General features: G+C 55.7%; 1 protein-coding gene across 11 annotated transcripts; it reads left to right on the top strand.

Moving 5' to 3' along the window:
* The first annotated feature begins 6 nt into the window (after nucleotides 1-6).
* ZNF821 (zinc finger protein 821) lies at nucleotides 7-11,100 on the top strand. Of its 11 annotated transcripts, none has more exons than XM_019505326.1 (7): nucleotides 885-2,110; nucleotides 3,025-3,162; nucleotides 3,336-7,571; nucleotides 7,701-7,915; nucleotides 8,418-8,522; nucleotides 9,319-9,485; nucleotides 10,174-11,100. In XM_019505326.1, exons 3-7 carry the CDS (start codon nucleotides 7,271-7,273, stop codon nucleotides 10,826-10,828), a joined length of 1,443 nt encoding a protein of 480 aa, XP_019360871.1. In that variant the 5' UTR covers nucleotides 885-2,110; nucleotides 3,025-3,162; nucleotides 3,336-7,270; the 3' UTR covers nucleotides 10,829-11,100. The 11 variants fall into 11 exon arrangements, with proteins under 11 accessions (XP_019360874.1, XP_019360869.1, XP_019360879.1 ...); XM_019505325.1 differs by having other exon boundaries at nucleotides 885-2,605; XM_019505323.1 differs by having other exon boundaries at nucleotides 885-2,779.
* Nucleotides 11,101-17,949: the final 6,849 nt, after the last annotated feature.

Here is a 17,949-nt window from a genome sequence, read left to right as displayed (position 1 = left end):
ACGTGCTCCTCTTGCCCCCAGGCGAGCGCTCTGCTGCGGGGAGGCCCCTCCGCGCGCCCGGCGCAGGGAAACATGTCCCGGCGGAAACAGACCACTCCAAATAAAGTGCACTGTGAGTATTGCGCCGGGTGGGGGTGTGCCGGGCCCGTGGGAGGGGCGGGTGGCGGTCCAGCTGGTGGCCGGGGTCTGGGAGAGGTGGAGGTCAGGAGCGGCCACGCTCTGGGGCCGGCGCAGGCCCAGGGCAGCAGCACATGCTCGCGCTGGGCGTTGGCGCGGCTCCCGCGTGTGCAGGAGCGGTGGCGTCCCAGGAGACGCAGCGTCCAGCACCGTGGGCCACAGGGAACATCTGGGAGGTGTCCTGAGCGCGCAGCTGGGAGCCAGGGTTGCCTGGGTTCGGCTTCCCGCTCCGCCAGACTCGTCGCAAGCCACATGAGCTGCCTGTACCTCTGCTTTCCTCTGGCAGGAGGGCAGAGATCGAGCCCTGCCTCGCAGGGGCTGGGCAGGCGGCTCTTCGGTGAGCAGAGATGCGAGGTGTTGGATTCTGTTCTCTTCCAGCTGGGAGAAAAGCCCTCTGTCTCTCAGCAATGTCAAGCCCCAGCGTTTGATGCTGAGACAGGTGGAGTCGCTGCATGTCAGCGCTGTAGGCAGACACGGAATGAGATATCTGACGCTGGGAGGGAGCCAGACAGACAGACCGACCTGGCGGTGAATTGAGCGCTGCACGTTGCTGGTGCCGATTGCAGCCGAGGGGTGGGGGAGCTGTGCTGGCACAAGCGGGCAGCCCTGCAGCAGGGGTGCGCACACGCGGGGCCGACCGGAGCCTGTTATGGCTGTGCTTTTCCTAGGGAAAAGTGGAGGCAGGCGGCATGCCGCAAGGTGGGGCGCTGCTGGGGTGTCGGGACTGGTAGGGGTCTAGGACGGAGGGCTCAATGCTAAGCTGTGTGAGCTCTAGCGACTGCCTGACTTTGCTGATGCTGCTGGCTTGCATGCCTCTGTTCCTCTCTGCTGTCTCTATGGGTAAGGCAATAGAAACGTACACGGGTGTCTGCGAAAGTCAGCACGTGTCTTGGACACTGTGACGCAGGCCTCAGACTGGGGGGTGGAAGCACACACGGTCCCATCTGGCGAGGGGAGGGAGGGCAAGTAGCTTTCCCCGGGGCAGTGCTAAGGATGCCTCCTGTTCCTGGCCTTCTGACTCTGCTTTCCATCTGAACACTGTAGGTATGACTAGCCTACAGTGCACTAACTCCTAGGCTTTGCCTCCACTGGAGAGACTGGGTGCGCTGACCATGGTGCAGCTCTCCTGGCATGGCAGTAGCACACCCCGTGTCCACGCACACGCTGTCCCCAACAGCATCTGGGCACCGCAGCTGTCGTCTGGATTAGATCTGCTTTGAGCACAGGGTCTCCAGCCTGCTGGCATCCTTCAGCAGGGCCAGTGTAGATGGAGATGTAATGCAAGAGCTCTGATAACGTGAACAGGAGCTCCACACTGCTTAGGCCTGTGTCTGCACTTTGCTGTATGGGGGCCAAGGTGTCCAGGAGCTAGGAACTCCTGCAGTAGCACTGCACACATTAAGGAGTTCAGCTGTGCACTATTTCCACAGCAAACATCATCTTCTGTGTCTGAAAACACAAATGATTCTATCACCAGCTTGTCTCGGAGGAGACCATCTGATAAACATGCTGCCAGCTGGCGTGAGACCGACATATGGCTCTGGTAGCCACCTGGGGAGAGGTCTGGGACCAGTTGAACCCTTTCACATGCATTACACTAGCCTAAAGCCAGATATCCAAGTACCAGTGTGAGAGAAGCATCGTCCGGAGCAGCAGGCAGCGCTACAAGAGCACGAAGGAGTGGAATGGGCTGTACAGAGCCCAGGGCGATACTGGTCTCGGGTGCAGAGTAGAAACCTTACCTGTCTCAATATTCAGCAAATGACGGACTCGCCAGCCAAGCATCTGAAGAATGCAGGACTGCTGTGGAGGGCAGCATGAGAGTGGAGAGCACCAGCTCACAGACGGTGTGAACCAGCAGGACGCAGTCAGGCTTGTTACTGCAATCTCTTCTCAGGGAAAAATGGTTTGTGAGGAGGAGCTGGGACAGCAGGTACGCGGCCTTTTATGTGATACCTACCACGACAGTGTGACCTTGCAAGCTGGGGGCTGGGAGTTCTCCAAAGTTCCTCGGAGTACCACCGTTCAACTGGCAGAGCCGCAAGACGGCAGAAGTGTCTGCTTCTGCACCTGCTGGGCCAGTCCACATTCCCTTCTCCATCAGCCTCTGGATAAGTGACAGCTGCAAGTCCGTCCCCAGCCTGCCTGGTTCAGTCCCCCGTTGTCTCCGGGCTCACCCATCTCCCTCCTTAACCCTGCATTTTCAACCATATGGCCTGCTGTGCCCAATTAGCACAGACCTACTTTAATTGGCAAGCACTGCCACAGATGAGCAGCCTTAGTGGCTACACTCAGGTGGCTGGAAAATGGGGGGAAAAATTCAAACCATCACAGAAACCACAAGACAAATGAGCATGACTGCAAGTCATCACCTTGTGTGCTATGGCCAATGCATCCACATGTGACTGCATCTAGTGCCCCATTACAGGTCGGCAGCCACTAATTCAAAAATCGCTTTTAACATACTTCATTTTGTTTTGCATTTAATGCATGAAATACAATTGTACATAGAAAAGAAGTGCACAGCTCATGCAAACTCTAATACCAGGACAGGATGGCCACGCACTGCCTCCTCCATGCTGACTCAGAATATGTGGTGCAGGTGTATTCCTCTTACAGATTAAAACCAAATTGTTCAGTTTAGCTGTTACTTTTCCCCAGTTGTCAGGATTTATATAGGAACATCTTCCCATACAAGCAATCCTCCTAACATCAATCTTTATGGCTGCCCTAATTACTTCCACCTATGCAGAAGACCACCACTACCTCCCCTACAGACTCCCCTGTTCTTATCCAAACCCACAGCTCTGCTGCAGGAGTCAGTCTTTTCCTTCTTCCCTCACTCAGCTGCTTTTGTCTTTCTTGCTGGGACTCTGCAAAATGGTGTGCTCAGGGTGTCTGCAATAAGTTCCACTTGCCAACTTCCTAGTCCCATTTGCCTGATGCCGTCATCACATGAACTCTCCATGCACGTCTCTTGTTCTTGTAAGTGCAGCGTGTGAATTCTGCTTTGTCTGTCAGCTGCAGCTGGAGGAGAAGGGCCTCATGGCTTCAGAAACTGAGCAGAAATTGTTACTCTTACCAGACTCCTTGACACTAAAAGCACTACATGGGTATTGCTGTGGTTATTGACTCTTCAATTGTCACTTTCATTTCAGAGACTCTTAAACCACTGTGGACATCCCAGAATAGGCACAAAGGCAGTGGATTGGAACCACAATGGTGGAAAGCCTTGCAAATTTCAGGTCCAGGAAAAGGAAATGCAGAAGCCCTATGTGAAGAGCGACTCCAAACACTTGTCCTACAAGGGAATAAAGTGCTCGTCTTTGAGAGACCTGTCAGGTTCAGCAGGAAGGCAGGGGAACCTTGCTGGCCTTTTTCCCAGAAGCAGCAAGAGCTGCGTCCTGCATTTGCATGGATCAGAGAGATGACGACTCTGGAAAAGAATTGTTGCCTGCCGCATCCATTCTCCACCTGGTTCTGGCTGCTGCACGTCCCTCCTGCACAGTCCCAGAGGCTGCCCCTACTCTCGTCTGTCCTGCTCCTTCACAAGATTGTGGAAAGAGGAACCCAAGGGAAGAGGCTTTTTCATGAAGTTTCTCTGTCTCTAGCTGTCTGTAATTCAAGCATGGCTGCTGGGTTTGGCAGTGCGGTTAGCTGTGTTTAATAAAGAAACTTCTGGAGGAGGGTCTGCCATTGCAGCATCATGCATGCTGTCCTCCCCTGACACTGCTCCCTTTCCAAAGGGAAGTAAACATCACCGAAGCAGGAGAGGTGTAAATGCACAAACAGTGTAACCCTGCCATTGCCAATCACAGAAAAGCAGCAGCTGGTTCCTCCATTACCAACAGTGTACTCTTCTAAACTCCTTAGAGACCAGGCCAGTGGGGTATGTGGGGAGAAACGTGGTCCCAGGAACACTCAGAGTTGAAACGAAAGATTCTTCCCTCTATTCTCAGCTGCATATGTTTGCTCTGAACATGTGCAACCCTAACACACTGCTGGCGTGGGCAGAATGCCAACAGCATGCAGCACCAACGTAAGGAACGGCTGTAAGTTGTACTGCCTTCACGCTTCATTGTTGCCCAGAGGCACCGCCTTGGCTTCACATGTGTAACAGGGCAGTGGGCAAGCATCGCTGCCTTGCTCTATGGCTACCGCCAGTGCTGTTCACAGGAATTGTGTCCTGTGCTCTGCCCACTCCTGTGAATTACCAGGCTTTGGAAACCCTGACATCACACCTTTGTCCATTCGTTCTGCATACTTGATAAGGAACTTGCCACAACAGGCCTCTGAGGCCTGCTTCCCCAGGGACCGTAACCCACCACAGGCTTGGGGGAGGGAGGGAAGAGGACAGCACAGACATGTGCTTCCCCCAGTAGCTCTAGCACTGTGGAATCGCTTGCTGATGCACCCCTGCAGCACACCACAGACCACCTGGTTCCAGAATGATTCCCCCTGACTGGCGGTCACTCGGTAGCAGGGTACCAGCAGGTGATCAGTGTATTTTCCCTGGGGCTCTTCATGGTCTGTTGAGATCAGCAACAGAGGTGCTGAAATGCTGCAGTACCTGCTGATTGCCCCAGGCCTCGAGTAACTCGGTTTTGCAAGTCTGAGTTATCCCGACACACACAAATGGCTCCATCCTTTCAGTTGCACTGTGCACAGTTGTCTGCTACTGGGGTGTGTGCGCCTGTGTTGCAAGTTACCCTAGGCACTGCTGCTTTCAGTAGCCAGCACCACCAGAACACCCTCCACCACATCTTCTAAGACAAGGCCTTTTGGCATTTGCTTCTGTCCTCTTGACTCCAAAAGCTCCAGTAGAAACCTTTCTTGATAAAGTGCATATCCTGACCTTCCCTCCTGAGAGAAGCAGGAGGGAGCAATAGTACCCAGAGGTGCTGGGAGCTTCCAGGATTCTAATCCAGCCTTTTCTTCCATAATCCCCCTGGCATGTCTGAAGGCCTTCTGCAATCTCCCACAAGTCACTGTTCCCTGAAGCCATGCCAGTTGCTCTGGGATATGTGCTAGGAGAGGAGCACAAGTACAGAGGTGGAGCAGAATGGGGACTGAAGCAGTCTGGCTAGCATGGAGCACCAGACCCATGGTGCTTACCCTGCTATATGCCACAGGGCTGGCTCTCCGTGGGGCAGTTTTCTCATTGTATTGGGGCCAGCTGTGCCTCCAAGGTTAAAGCTGAATTTCCCACTTAAAGCAGAGGTTTGACTTTGTCACATATGAACAGTACTTTGTGTCTGCCTCAGTGCTACCGTATTTGCTCTTTGAATAACTATCGCATTTCCTACCACTTTATCAGTAAATCTATCCATCAGTTTAATTTATTAAGGATTATTTCATTGATATTTAGAACTCTACAGCAGACCTTTTTTCTGTCCTGAGTGATTTCAGCTCAAACTGCAGATTTTTGGATCTGGAGCAACGGTAATTTTTGCAAGTAAATTTTTACGTCCAAAATGGTCGGTTTCTTCCCCACTATCCTTCTAACAGCAAGTCTGGTTGGTTGGCAGAAGCTGCAAATGTTTCCTTTCAGAGCAATTCAAGTAGTTCCCAGTGCATCTTTGCTCATTGCACTCATTGAGCCTGAACCTATACACAGGGCATCCTTGGCAAGGATGCCAACTTCCTCTATTCGCTTTCTCCTCCAGGTCTCCTCTGTCTCATGTCCATGTTGGGTGGCACCAACCTCCTGGAGGGCAGCTTGGCTTCACTCCCATGGAGAACAAAGGAAGGCTTTGATGATCCTTGCTATGGGAAGCCAATGCCTCAGTCCCACTGAGAGCGATGGGACATGGTAACCATTGTGAACAAGGGCACTTCCTCAGGAGCTTCTCAGAAAAAGCATTTTTATACATCCAGCCTCTGGGGAGGGACCCATTTCTGTTACGATGATAAGGACAAAAAAGCACAACCCAAGATACTTTTAAAAGAGTCGCACCAGATCCACTCAACAGTGGTGGGGGGAGGTGCTGACAAACGGGGCAAGAAGAGCTAGAGCATGCCCTGCACCAGAGGTGCTCAGGCCTGGAGAAGAAAGGGGTGGCCCTCCCAGCAGAGAGGGAGGATTTAGCAGTGCGTGCAGGGGGTGAGGACAGGGAGGGGAACTGATGCATGCTCTGGCAGTGCACGGCAGCTGTAAGCCCAGCATGACTGGCCAGTGTCATCTGGTTGCTTTGTGGCTGCAGAACCCACAAAGCACCCAGGGCATATGGGCACACCCAGCTCAATGTGCTGAGTTAAACAAGTATCACTTGTTATCTTCAAGTTATCAGAAATAGCCACAAGGGCCTGCATCCTGGGGCCTGCTGTTCTTGAACTCCTTACATGGCTAAAATAGCTTTGCAGGTAAAAACCCCTATGGAGATGCAGTGGATGCGGAGAGTGGCTGGCAGTCATCTGGGGAATGTATTTCACAGGGAGGTTGTAACTGTCCCCAGAGCTAGACTGTGCTCAGAAAAGGCCCCGTGTGTTCATCTCCAAGTCATCTTTCACACCTGAATAATCCTAACTCTGCCCTGTGGAGACATCTTGGGGGCAGAAAGGAGAGAGGGGAGGTGTTTGGGACAGTTTGAGAGAACACGTCTGATGTAATATTCAGTCTTGAAGATCAGGTTGATCTAATCTGGATCCAGAACACTAATCTGCACCCGTACCAGGTGAATGCTGTTGCTGATGGCAGACGTAAGGTGGTTTTAGGGCCCAGCCTATGCATTTCCAGACCTCAATGTGTCCATATTTCTTTTACTGACTCCAGATTTCAGGCATACACAGGCCTGCCTGTGATGGGAGGTGCTGACATTCTGCAGTTGGTGATAACCACATCCCTGTGATGCTTCTCCCCTAAGACTGATGACTGCTATCACAGAGCTCAGCTGCTAGCTTAGGGCCACGGTGAGAGCACAGTGCAGGGCCTACCAGAACGTGGGTCGCGGACATGTCTGGGCTTTAGGAGGACTCCTGGCAGCTGAAAGACATCTTCTCCAGTGCAGTGACAGGCAAGCAGAGAACGGTCTGTTTCTGCTGGGAAGGAGCGGGCTGTGTCAGTAAGAGCTTCTCAGGACCAGGGCCTGGGCAGATGCAAGGGTGCAGGTGTCCTGAGCAGGGGTCACAGCAGAGCCCATCCAAGGCTGGCGTAGAGGGGTTTTCTGGTGTGTGCAGTAGAGTTGTGCGCGTGCTTAGCTCCTGGGAAAATGCGCTGCTGAGTGTGTTGGGTGGCAGCAGCCTGACCCCTCTATTCTTCTGGCTGCCAGGGGAACAGGTCTTCGCAGGGCTGGAGGAACAAGCCCGTCAGGCCATGATGAAAACGGACTTTCCTGGGGCACTTGGGGACCCGCGGCCAGCTATCCACCAGCTGCAAGATCACGACTCCAGCAGTAGTGAGTTCTGCAGAGTCTGGGCACGGCATGGGGTGGCTGGAGGGCACAGCAGAGCGGTGCGTGCGTGGTGATGACAGTCCACTGCCTCGGGCTGCTGCGGGGCCTTAGCGTAGCTCCTTTCTGTTCCAGGTGACAGCGATGAAGAGGAGACCACGCAGGATGAAGCCTCTTCCCATACCTCCGAGGAGGACAGAGCAGTGGTTAAAGTGAAAAAGGAACTGGAGAACACAGAGCAGCCTGTAGCCAGGACCCAACATATGGCAGAGAATGAGGCAGGCGACTACCGCTCCTGCGGCGCATCCTGGCCCCTCCCCTGGGACAGGGGAGTTTGGTCATCCAGCCAGGTTGGGCTCAGGGTTCTTCCTGGCAGCGTAACTGCTCACACCTCCTCCTCAACCACAGCTGGTAGGAGGTAGGAAGGCAGTGCCAAGACTGGCTGTACAGAGCTGCCATGGAAGGGATGGTTCCTGTTGACACTCCCGGACCCTTTCCAAGGAGCTGACAGGTGTCCCAGCTCCCCTCCCTCTGATCTGCTTCTGCTTCCCAAGTCCTGGGTTTATTTTGCTGCCCCTCCCTAGGCTCCAAGCGCCTCCCATGGTCAGCAGTTGACAGAACTGGGCCCCATCACATGCCGGGGAGCTTGTTTTTCTCCCCTGTTGGCTCCACAGCCTCTGTTGTAGGCTTGTTCTTCCTCCTGCTTGTACAGATCGGCACAGAGCTAGGCAGGGCCTGTTACTGGACACACTGCGGACTGCATTGCAGTTGGTTCCAGTAGCAGGTGCCCTGGGAGGCCCCGGGGAGGGCTGAGCAGGGAGTCTTCCTGATCTGGCTTCTCCTTGTTCATAGGTGACAGAGAATTTGAATGCAGACCCCATGCTGGGGCTGTCACAGTGCCCACTTTGCCAGCTGGAGTGTGGCAGCAGAGAGCAGCTCATTGCTCACGTGTACCAGGTACAAAGCTTCTCTGTTGCAGGATCTCTGTGACCCTAAGCCTACTGCATCTCTAACTTCTGTAGAAGGGGCTTCTCCCTTCCCAGTGGCAAAGGGCAGTTGGGAGCCCTCTGAGCTCAGAGCACCAACACTGCTGACCTCAGCCCCAGATGCAGCTCGGAGTTCAGGGTGCCAACGCTGCTGGCCCCAGCCCCAGCACAGAACACAACCAACACCAGCCCCAGCCCCAGCTCAGGGCACCAGCTGCCGCTGGCCTCAGCCCCAGAACTTAGCAGTATTCAGGCAGAGCTGCATCCCCCGGCCCTGCAGGTTCTTGTTCCTCCCTGCTACCAATGAGACACCAGTTCCCAGAGCACTCTGCCCTGCCCCACACTGGGCACACTGCCCACAGCTGCAAGGGTTTGTGGAGCCAGTCATGATGCTGACCCCCAGGCAGAATGGGCAGCATTAGGGCTGGCCCACCAGATGGTCCCCAGCTCTCTGGCTTGGCGAGCACAGCTCTGCACACTTCTGGCAGCTGCCTCTCTGCTAGGGCAGTCGACTTCCTGCCAAGGAGGTGTCCCCTCCGCCCCCCACAGCGGTGGTGCTTCAGGAGCACCCATCCCACTACCTGACCAGGTGCTAAATAGTAGCCTAAAGGGCAGTGCTGAATACCATTTCCCACACTTAGGACTCGTGCAGGGTAGTACAAGGAGGCAAGCTCAGGGCTAGACAAGGGCTGCCCCAAAGGATGTGTGGGCACCTGCTGCGTGCAAGGCAGGCTCTGGATCACTGAACGCCTGTGGTTGCTTTGCAGCACACAGCAGCTGTGGTCAGTGCCAAGAGCTACATGTGTCCTGTGTGTGGCAGAGCCCTCAGCTCCCCAGGATCCCTTGGGCGGCACCTGCTGATCCACTCCGAGGACCAGCTGTCCAACTGTGCCGTGTGTGGGGCTCGCTTCACCACCCACGCCACCTTCCACAGGTAGGGGCGCCAGCCCTACCTTGGGCCGCCTCCCACAGCACTTGCAGGTGCAAGTGCACCACGAATTACAACAGCACTGAGCTGGGGAAGGGCTGGCTCTGCTCCCCCAGGGACCCTGCTTCCCACTGTCCCTGCCTATCGGTGGATGCAGATCCCAGGCTGATGGGACTCCATGACCAGTGCTGGTCCAAGAGGCTTCCCTAGCTCAGCGAACACCTGCCTCGCTTCATGAGAACACAGGCCTCACTTCTGTAGGAGAAGCCGGTGCTGCATCCTGTGCTCTAGAGAGCTCTGTCCCTGGTGCCAGCACAAGGGAGTCACATTGGCTTGCGCTGCTCCCAGCCCTTTGTTTGGTCTGTGGGATCTTCCCAGCAGTTCACGGCCCAGCTCCGTTTGCCTCTCTGGTACCACTGGGACTTGCAGGTAGAACCAGGAGGTGCCAGGACAGGGGCAGCTCAAGCTGCAATTCCCTCTTTGTTCCTTCTCTTCCCACCCAGCATTAGCTCAGGGCTGCCATGACCCCTTGCCCAGATGCTCCTAGTTCCTAGCCATGCAGAGGCAGGGAGGCTCCCCGCACAGCCCAGCTACTGTCACCAGCCTCCGCATTGCCCTTTGTGCCTGGCAGGGCTCCTGGCATCTGTGGCAGCACCGTGACTTTGCTCGTGACTTTGCTCTTTGTGTTTTGCAGTGAGAAGCTGCCAGAGGTGCTCAGTGCAGATCACCTCCCCACCCCCCGTGCTGAGGGCCCCTCTGGTGCTGAGGGCAAAGACACTGCCTTCCACGGCCCTGTGTACCCTGCAGGCGTCCTCCTCGTGTGCAACAACTGTGCGGCCTACCGCAAGCTGCTGGAGGCGCAGGCCCCAGGCGTGCGCAAGTGGGCACTGCGACGGCAGAATGAGCCCCTGGAGGTGCGGCTGCAGCGCCTGGAGCGGGAGCGCACGGCCAAGAAGAGCCGGCGCGACAATGAGACGCCGGAGGAGCGCGAGGTGCGGCGCATGCGTGATCGCGAGGCCAAGCGGCTGCAGCGCATGCAGGAGACAGACGAGCAGCGGGCACGGCGCTTGCAGCGGGACCGTGAGGCCATGCGGCTGAAGCGTGCCAACGAGACCCCTGAGAAGCGGCAGGCGCGGCTCATCCGGGAGCGTGAGGCCAAGCGGCTCAAGCGGCGCCTCGAGAAGATGGACATGATGCTGCGGGCCCAGTTTGGCCAGGACTCCTCCGCCATGGCGGCCTTGGCTGCCGAGATGAACTTCTTCCAGCTGCCAGTGGGCAGCGTTGAGCTGGAGAGCCAGCTGCTGGGTAAGATGGCTTTTGAGGAGCAGAGCAACAGCACCTTGCACTGAGGGCAGCCCAGGGACCGCGCCACTGCTGCACAAGCGCCAGCACCTTGCTCTGGGCAGCTCCATGCCCTCAGGTGGCTCTGCGTGGGGCCTGGCTGCCCCTCCAGGGCCCAGGGACTGGCTCTGCCCTTGCCCAAGGGAGCAGTATGGCACCAGGAGGTGTCTGCTTGGGCAGCACGGTTGGGCGTGGACTCTGGAGGCAGCCTGCCCTGGGGCCAAGCACAGCCTGTGAACAGAGGGAAAAATAAATTAATTTTATGTATGAGTCCCCTTCACTGCGTGTTGCTTCCCTCTGGTGCTCAGGCCCCATCTGGGCACCAGGTCCTGGCTGCCGTGGTTTGCTGACAGGCCATGTCCAGCCTTAGCTCCTTCTGGCTGGAGAGACCCTGCCATGGTTCTCAGGACCATGCTACTCCCACCCACCAGCAGGGGAAATGACTCACCTGCTGGGTATCTAACAGGGGGCAATGAAACCTGGAGAGCTGGGCTCCTCCACTGCTGCCGGTGCCCTGCTGTGTGCGCAGCACTGCAGCGAGTTAGGGGAGGCTTCCTGTTCAGGGGGCATCAGAGCACGGAGGAATACGCAAACCGAGGAAGGGAGTAGCAGGAGAACCTTGTTCTATCAGCACAGAACCGGGGGGAGGGCTTTGCAGGCAACACAGGAGCTTCCTGGATGTGCTGAGGCCCTGCAGACATGCTGGCCGGCAGATGGGTGAACAGGAGTGCAGCCGCTGGGTCAGGGGGAGAGTACCAGCATCCTGCGCTGTTGGACCAGGCGTGGGCCCCAACAGCAACTAGCCTCTCACCCTGATCCTGTTGCTGCCCTGCAGTGACCATGAACACCCCAGGCTGCTCAGAGAAGGATGCTGCTCCCCACTCCCTGCCCTGGGGTGCGTCCCCATGTGTTGGCATGGGTGGGTGACCAGTTCTGGCCACAAGAGAAATATACTGGAGAGACATCAAAGAAAAGCAGCTGAGGACAGATAGATTTTCCACGCACACCCTGGTTACTGTGACCCAGAGGAGACCCTACATGTGCTGGGACCACCGGAATGGTACAGAGGAAAGAGGGTTATTTTTTAGGAGATGTTGGAGACAAACTCTCTGCACCCTCCCCCTATGGCTAGGCTGGGATTTGAGGGTGCAGTGACAGATGTTATCAAGCACAGCCTAACAGCCCGCTATAGACAGGGTAACATACCGTTTATCTCAACAGCTTCATGTCTCCTACCCAGTACTGACATGCTATGTGCCCTGCCTACCCCATGAAGGCATTTTTAAAAAAGCACCTTGGTGTGAACTGGCTCTTGGAGGAGTCAGCTCAGTAGGCACCCAAGCTCTGGGCCACACCATGAAATCTGTCTCAATGCCCTGCCCTGGCTGTGTATGGCCAAAGTTAAACCAAACAAGTCTCCTGAATTCCTACAATTTTAGCATGAGGCCACTTTGCTCTGAAGCATCCCCAGAAAGCGACAATCCATCCTTCAGGCTGCCGAGCTGGAACTGGGGCAGAAAGCACAGGAGGAACATTCTTTCAGCGTCCTCAGGCTGACAGCGCGTGGACTAAGGGACTCCCACCGCTTCCCTCTGAAAGGATAGGACGATGTTGTGTCCGTTTCCCAGCTGTGAAATAAGTGCAGGTCAGGCCACACATCTCAGGGCCCAGCACCTTGTACTGGCATATGTCCTTTCTCCCCCAGCATTTCATGCTAAATGTCAAATCTGGGATTTACTAAGCGTATGCGATACGCAGCCTGACCGCAGGGACTTTCTACACCCGTGCCTCCAACTCAGTGCTTGCCCTGCTGGAGGTGTGGGCTGTGAGCTGCCTTCACTCAGCAGCAGCTGCAGTCTCCTCTTTACTGGGTTTTAGAACCAAACCTCAATTCCTGTGCGCACTACTACAGGATTTTCCTAATGGAGCAACCGCAGTTAAAACAAGCAGGTGAATCAGGTCCCTCCCCCAGAGCCAAGGCAGCTTTGTTTCCAAGAGAGCTTGTGGATTCCGATGCTGCCTGCTCGCCACATTCTTGAGTTTGCAGGTGAAAAGTTGGTGACAAAGTAAATACTCAGGAGAGCTCAGCTCCACAGCACAAGCTGAATCATGTAAGTAAAGCAGTCTTGTTCAGACCTGTGTTTTAATACAGCCGAACACAAAAACGTACAAAGAATATTGGCTGGACTTACAGGAAGCAGGACTTCAGCCTGGAAATCAGTGACTCCAAGGCGGCATGGGGAAGGCAGAGGATGAGCAGCCCAGGCAGACACTCAGAACAGTGCGGTGGCAGAAAGGATAAAACGATCCGTAGTCAGAGCCTGTTGCTGCATACAGGGAAAGATCTTGATACCAGAGGGCTCACCAACCTAGGGGAAACAGTATTAAAGAGCATCAAACGCTGGGAGCTGAGGCTAGACAAGGTCAAACTAGAAGCAGGCACAAGGTAACAAGGGTGAGGAATGACTTACCAGGCAGTGTGCTGGATTCTTCAGCGAGAGATAGCTTTCAAACAGACGACCTCTAAACTACATGCACTAACTCAACCACAGCTACTGCTCCCAGAATCCCCATAGCTGGGTAAGAAGTTCCTCGGTCTGGTAGGCAGGTAGTCAGATGAGCTATCATTATTGTGATGTGCTTTCTGGTTTCACAGCTCAAGGCTTGCAAAAATACAAGTTTCACTTTGCCTTCAAAGGGTTTATTAGAAGCTGAACTTTCTCACCAGTTCCGAGCTCCTTTACGCCCGTTTGCGTCGTGCTTGGTGCCTACGTACCACAGTAACAAGGCCTTAGAGCAGCAAGAAGGTTTCTGGATAGCACCGGACCATCTGGCAGCCTCCCTGCATTTGCAGTAACAAGCACTGTCCTCGGGAGCTCCCAGCTGCTTGCACCGTGCTGCACATGCCATCCTGCCACCTGCTGTCTTACCTTAACCAGAGGTGTCTCTCGCATTGCCAGTGCCTCTCAGATCAGCATTCCAGGAGCCCCTGCTCCCTCTCTGGTTCAGGGAAGGAAGGGGTTCTGCTTCTGGTGGGGGTCTCCCTTAGCTCCTGCTGCCTCCCAGCTGTCTTGCTCTGGCAGTCCCACTCCCTGCCAATCTCTGGCCTCTTCCAAATGCTGATCCGTGTTCTGGCCCACATGGCTGTCTAGATGGTGTGGGTGCCACTGTACATTAGAGCTAAGGGCATACAGTGATCCCTGCTGCCCACAGCACCTCCAAGGACCCCTTTAGTTCTCAGCATGGACAGAGGGGGGCTCGGGAAGAGAAGGTGGAGCTGGATGTAATGGTCTCCCACTTTTACCAACAGGCCCTTGCACTGACACAGGCCTCAGCCTCACAGTTACCTGCACAAGCCCAGGGAGCCACCCTACATGCCCACAGGAGCATGAGTGCCCGCAGGAGCATGGGTGCCAAGGACACAAGAAATCGCCACCACCAAAGGAAAAGCTATTGGTTTATATATAGAGATATAGATATATACTGTGTTTACATAGCCAACAAGTTAAATGCAATATTCATAAGAGCATTAACAATAAAAATACAATCTGTGTGTAGCCAAGTACAGACTTAAAATGGTAAAACAGGAGAAAGGATCTCACCAAAAGTACAAATATACAGTACAAATTGATTTATTCAAAACAGTTACAAAAAAAAGCACAACAAAATAGAGATTATCCTCAGAAGTATTAATGCTTTGTTAAAGATCAGGTAGGAAGAGGCAGGGGCGTGGTGGAGGGGAGCACCTGACTAGTTCTAAGGCTTTAGATACAATGCAGTTGGTTACATGTTAATACAGCCATTACATAACTGGGGTTATAGTTGAGGGATCAGTATGTATCTACACAGACCTCCTAGCCACGGGGCAGCCCAACCCACCTCCCTAGTGTGCACTTCCCTGCGTCTCCAGCCCGTGAACCTGTTGGTGCGGAGCTGGCCCCGACCGTAAGGTGCTGTGGGACCGGGGAGCAGCCGGGCCGAGCTGGAGCAGGGTCCCGGGGCTCATGCGCCCCCTTCTCCGTGCATGCCCCGGCAGTGGAGGGGCCCCACCCTCAGCATACTGGCTGCAGTACGCAGGCCGGGGCCACAGAGCAGGGGGCTGGGAGACATCGCAGCAGCTGCCTCTGCAGGCACAGGCAGCCCCGAGATGGCAGCAGCTGCGCGGGGCACCGGGGAAGGCACATGCCGCTGTGGCCCTGGGAGCGTCGTGGCCAGGATGCTCCTACTTCAGGCAGGGTGTTAGTTCTCTACCGGGGAAAGAACACTCAGTGTGAAAGTGCATTGTACGCGCTCCCTGCCGGGAAGGGCGGCAGGCGCCCAGCGGCACCCCCTTCCCAGCCAGGGCTTCCTCTGCATAGTCGGGTAGTGATGAGAGCTCTGCCGCTTGGACCTTGCCCTGTGCTCAGCGACGGGCCCACACGCCCTAGGAGCAGGCCTGGCCCCAGTGGGGAAAGGACCATGGAATGTCTCGGGAGAAGGGAAGAAGGGCGGCAGACCCCGTTATTGCAGACTGCGGAGCTTCCACGCCTCCCCACGCGCTGGGCAGAAGAGACCAGCCAGGGGCTGGACACGAGCTGCCAGCTGCCCCTTCCCTCCGTAGTGTAACAGCAGGAAAAACACTTATTGCTCTGGGAAGCCCAGCATGCCATTGCCATGGACAAGCTGTGGCCAGCCCACCCGACAGCCTCTCCCTTGCTACCTCAGACTCCTGCCCTCCGCACACCACACCCAGCTCCTCTCTCAGAAAGGTGACACGGATGCCTTGCAGCCTGGCCTGAGCCAGGGAGGGGAGATCCCACTGCCTGCCAGGCTTCAGCCTCCTTCCTGCTGGGGGCTCTGGTGCTGATGCCATGCATGGGCTGGCAGCTGGAACCCACCTTCTGACCATGGGCCTTGGCTGGGGGAGTAGAGCAGCAGTGAGAAGGGTCACGTCCACCATGGCTTCCTGCAGCTAGTTCTAAGCAACGCTTCCCCGCAGGCACAGGCAGGCAGTGGGCCAGGCTGGTAAGGGGCAATTGCACTCACTAGCAGCTGGAAGTGCAGAGGCCACCACCCCCTCTACCCAAAGCCCTGCCCTGTGAGCTGGTGGCACCAAGTAGAGGAGATGGGGGCCAACACAGTAACATCCAACACCAAGGCGCTCCCACTGTCAGTGGTGGGGGCAGAGGCATTTTGAGCTCAGAGGCCCTCAGAGGGGTCACCTCTGTGCACAACCAGTCCCTGTGCTCACACCCTGCGCACAACCACAAGTCTCTGTCCATACCACTACAGCCATGGTTACATTCTCCCCTGCTGAGTCTCCTGCCTTAGGCTGCCAGGAAGCCACAGGCCAACTGCCTACATGTGACACAGCAGGCCTACAAGCTGCAAGCAGGAGAACAGGAAGGACAATGTTTAGGCACAAGCTGGGCACCTGGACCAAATGGTGCAGGACAGGGCAGGCAGCTACCTCTTTGCTGCTGCTGCCCGGGGGACAGGAAGCTCATGCAAGGTCACTGAGGCTTTAGACCACGGGATTACAAGGACGGGCGGCCTGACCCGGGAAGCTGCAAGCTGCAGAGTCAGCACCCATGCCTGGGCAAGGCCACAGGCATGAAGGCTTGGGAAGTCAGTTATCTCCTGACTTTAGGACCAATATGGCAGGGAATGTGACTGCTTGCCTGGGGAGAGGCGGGTGCTGATACTTTGGAAACAACAGAAGCCGTGTCCAGGAGTGTTCTGGGGTCCTAGGGCTGGAGGCAGGAGAGAGGCATGTGCAAGGGGACATGTTCTGGGCACTGGGCTCCCGTGTACTGTAGAAGCACCAGGGCCAGCTCGGTCTGAGGCATATCAAAGGGGGATCTGAGTGAATATTAACAAGCTCCCAGGAACAGCTGCAACCAGTGTTGCAAAACAACATGGGACAGATCAGAGGTTCAGGGGGTGCTGACCGCCTTGCCCGGGCAGGGTGGTGCCTCCAGGCAAGAGACAAGCCCAGAGTTCAAAACAAGAGTGGCAACCGAACCAGGGTGAGAGCAGCAGGATCCCAGCAAGGGGATCAGGGCATGTGCCCTCCAAGAGACACCCACCCCCAGCAGCAGGATGTGGACACAGCTGACAACCTGAACACTACACAATGTCTACTCCTCCACAGAGGATGCCTGGGTCTCGTCCTTTCTTGACTATCCATGCCATCCGAGGCAGCTCCATGCAAGGCTGCCGGCATGACTAAGTGCTGCCCGTACAGTGTTATCCCTGAATGATGCCTCAGGTTCAGCCCATGTCCACCTTTCCCATGACTGGTCTCCATTCTGTGGGGTGGCTCAGCACTGGGACCCTGGGAAGAAGCCCCAGCACAGCCGGCACAAAGACACCTCTGGCATGGCCCAAGGGGTGGCAACGCTGCTCTGAATGCTCCCGCATGACTGGTGGCAGCGAATGCCTGGCCTAGACATGACTCTTCCATGTCTGTAACTTTTCTAGGGACTTCGCCTGGAGGGGGCGAGCAGCCACTGGGCAGACTTCCCTCAGTTGCAGTTCCGCGCTCCCCAGTGGAAGGACAGGTTCTCACCCTTGCTGCTGCTCCAGCTGCCTAGAAGCCTGCCTGCAGCTGAGCCCTGGAATGGGACATCTGAGCCAGAGGGATTTTTCCTTGGAAGCAAGCACATACGAAGGGAGGTTTGAAATGCAGCCTCGCCGGCTCCTTTGCTATAGCACCTGCCACTAGGAAACACAACCATCGGACTCAGATTCGATGGCAAGTAATTACGTCTGGCATTATCACAGGAACTACCAATACCTCCTGCCCCAGCTCGGCTGCCTGAGGCCCCTACTTGTCCACAACCCACTCCCCCACCTGGCCCTCCCTCTCTGGTTTCTATAACTCTTGCAGCGGTTTTGCTAGCAGAAAGTTCCATGGGACTGAGTGGAAGAGACATGTCAGGGAGAGGCTGTCGGAGAAACACCTGCCCCCACCCCAAGAGCTCAACATGTGAAGAAGTGTCCTTTTAAAGTGCATGTGTGAAGAGTGGGGAGGCTGGGAGCGGTGCCCCTGGCCCCCGCGGGGACCCAGCTCCCCACCACCATAGAGAGGAACAAACACTTCCGATACTGTATCTGCTACCGTGGGCTGTGGCTTCCTGGGTGTCAT

Source organism: Gavialis gangeticus, unplaced genomic scaffold, assembly GCF_001723915.1.
Source record: "Gavialis gangeticus isolate Ggan-Ray unplaced genomic scaffold, GavGan_comp1, whole genome shotgun sequence".
NCBI classification, from domain to species: domain Eukaryota; kingdom Metazoa; phylum Chordata; order Crocodylia; family Gavialidae; genus Gavialis; species Gavialis gangeticus.
Note: the sequence above shows the minus strand (reverse complement) of the source record. Positions and strands in the feature narration are given on the sequence as shown.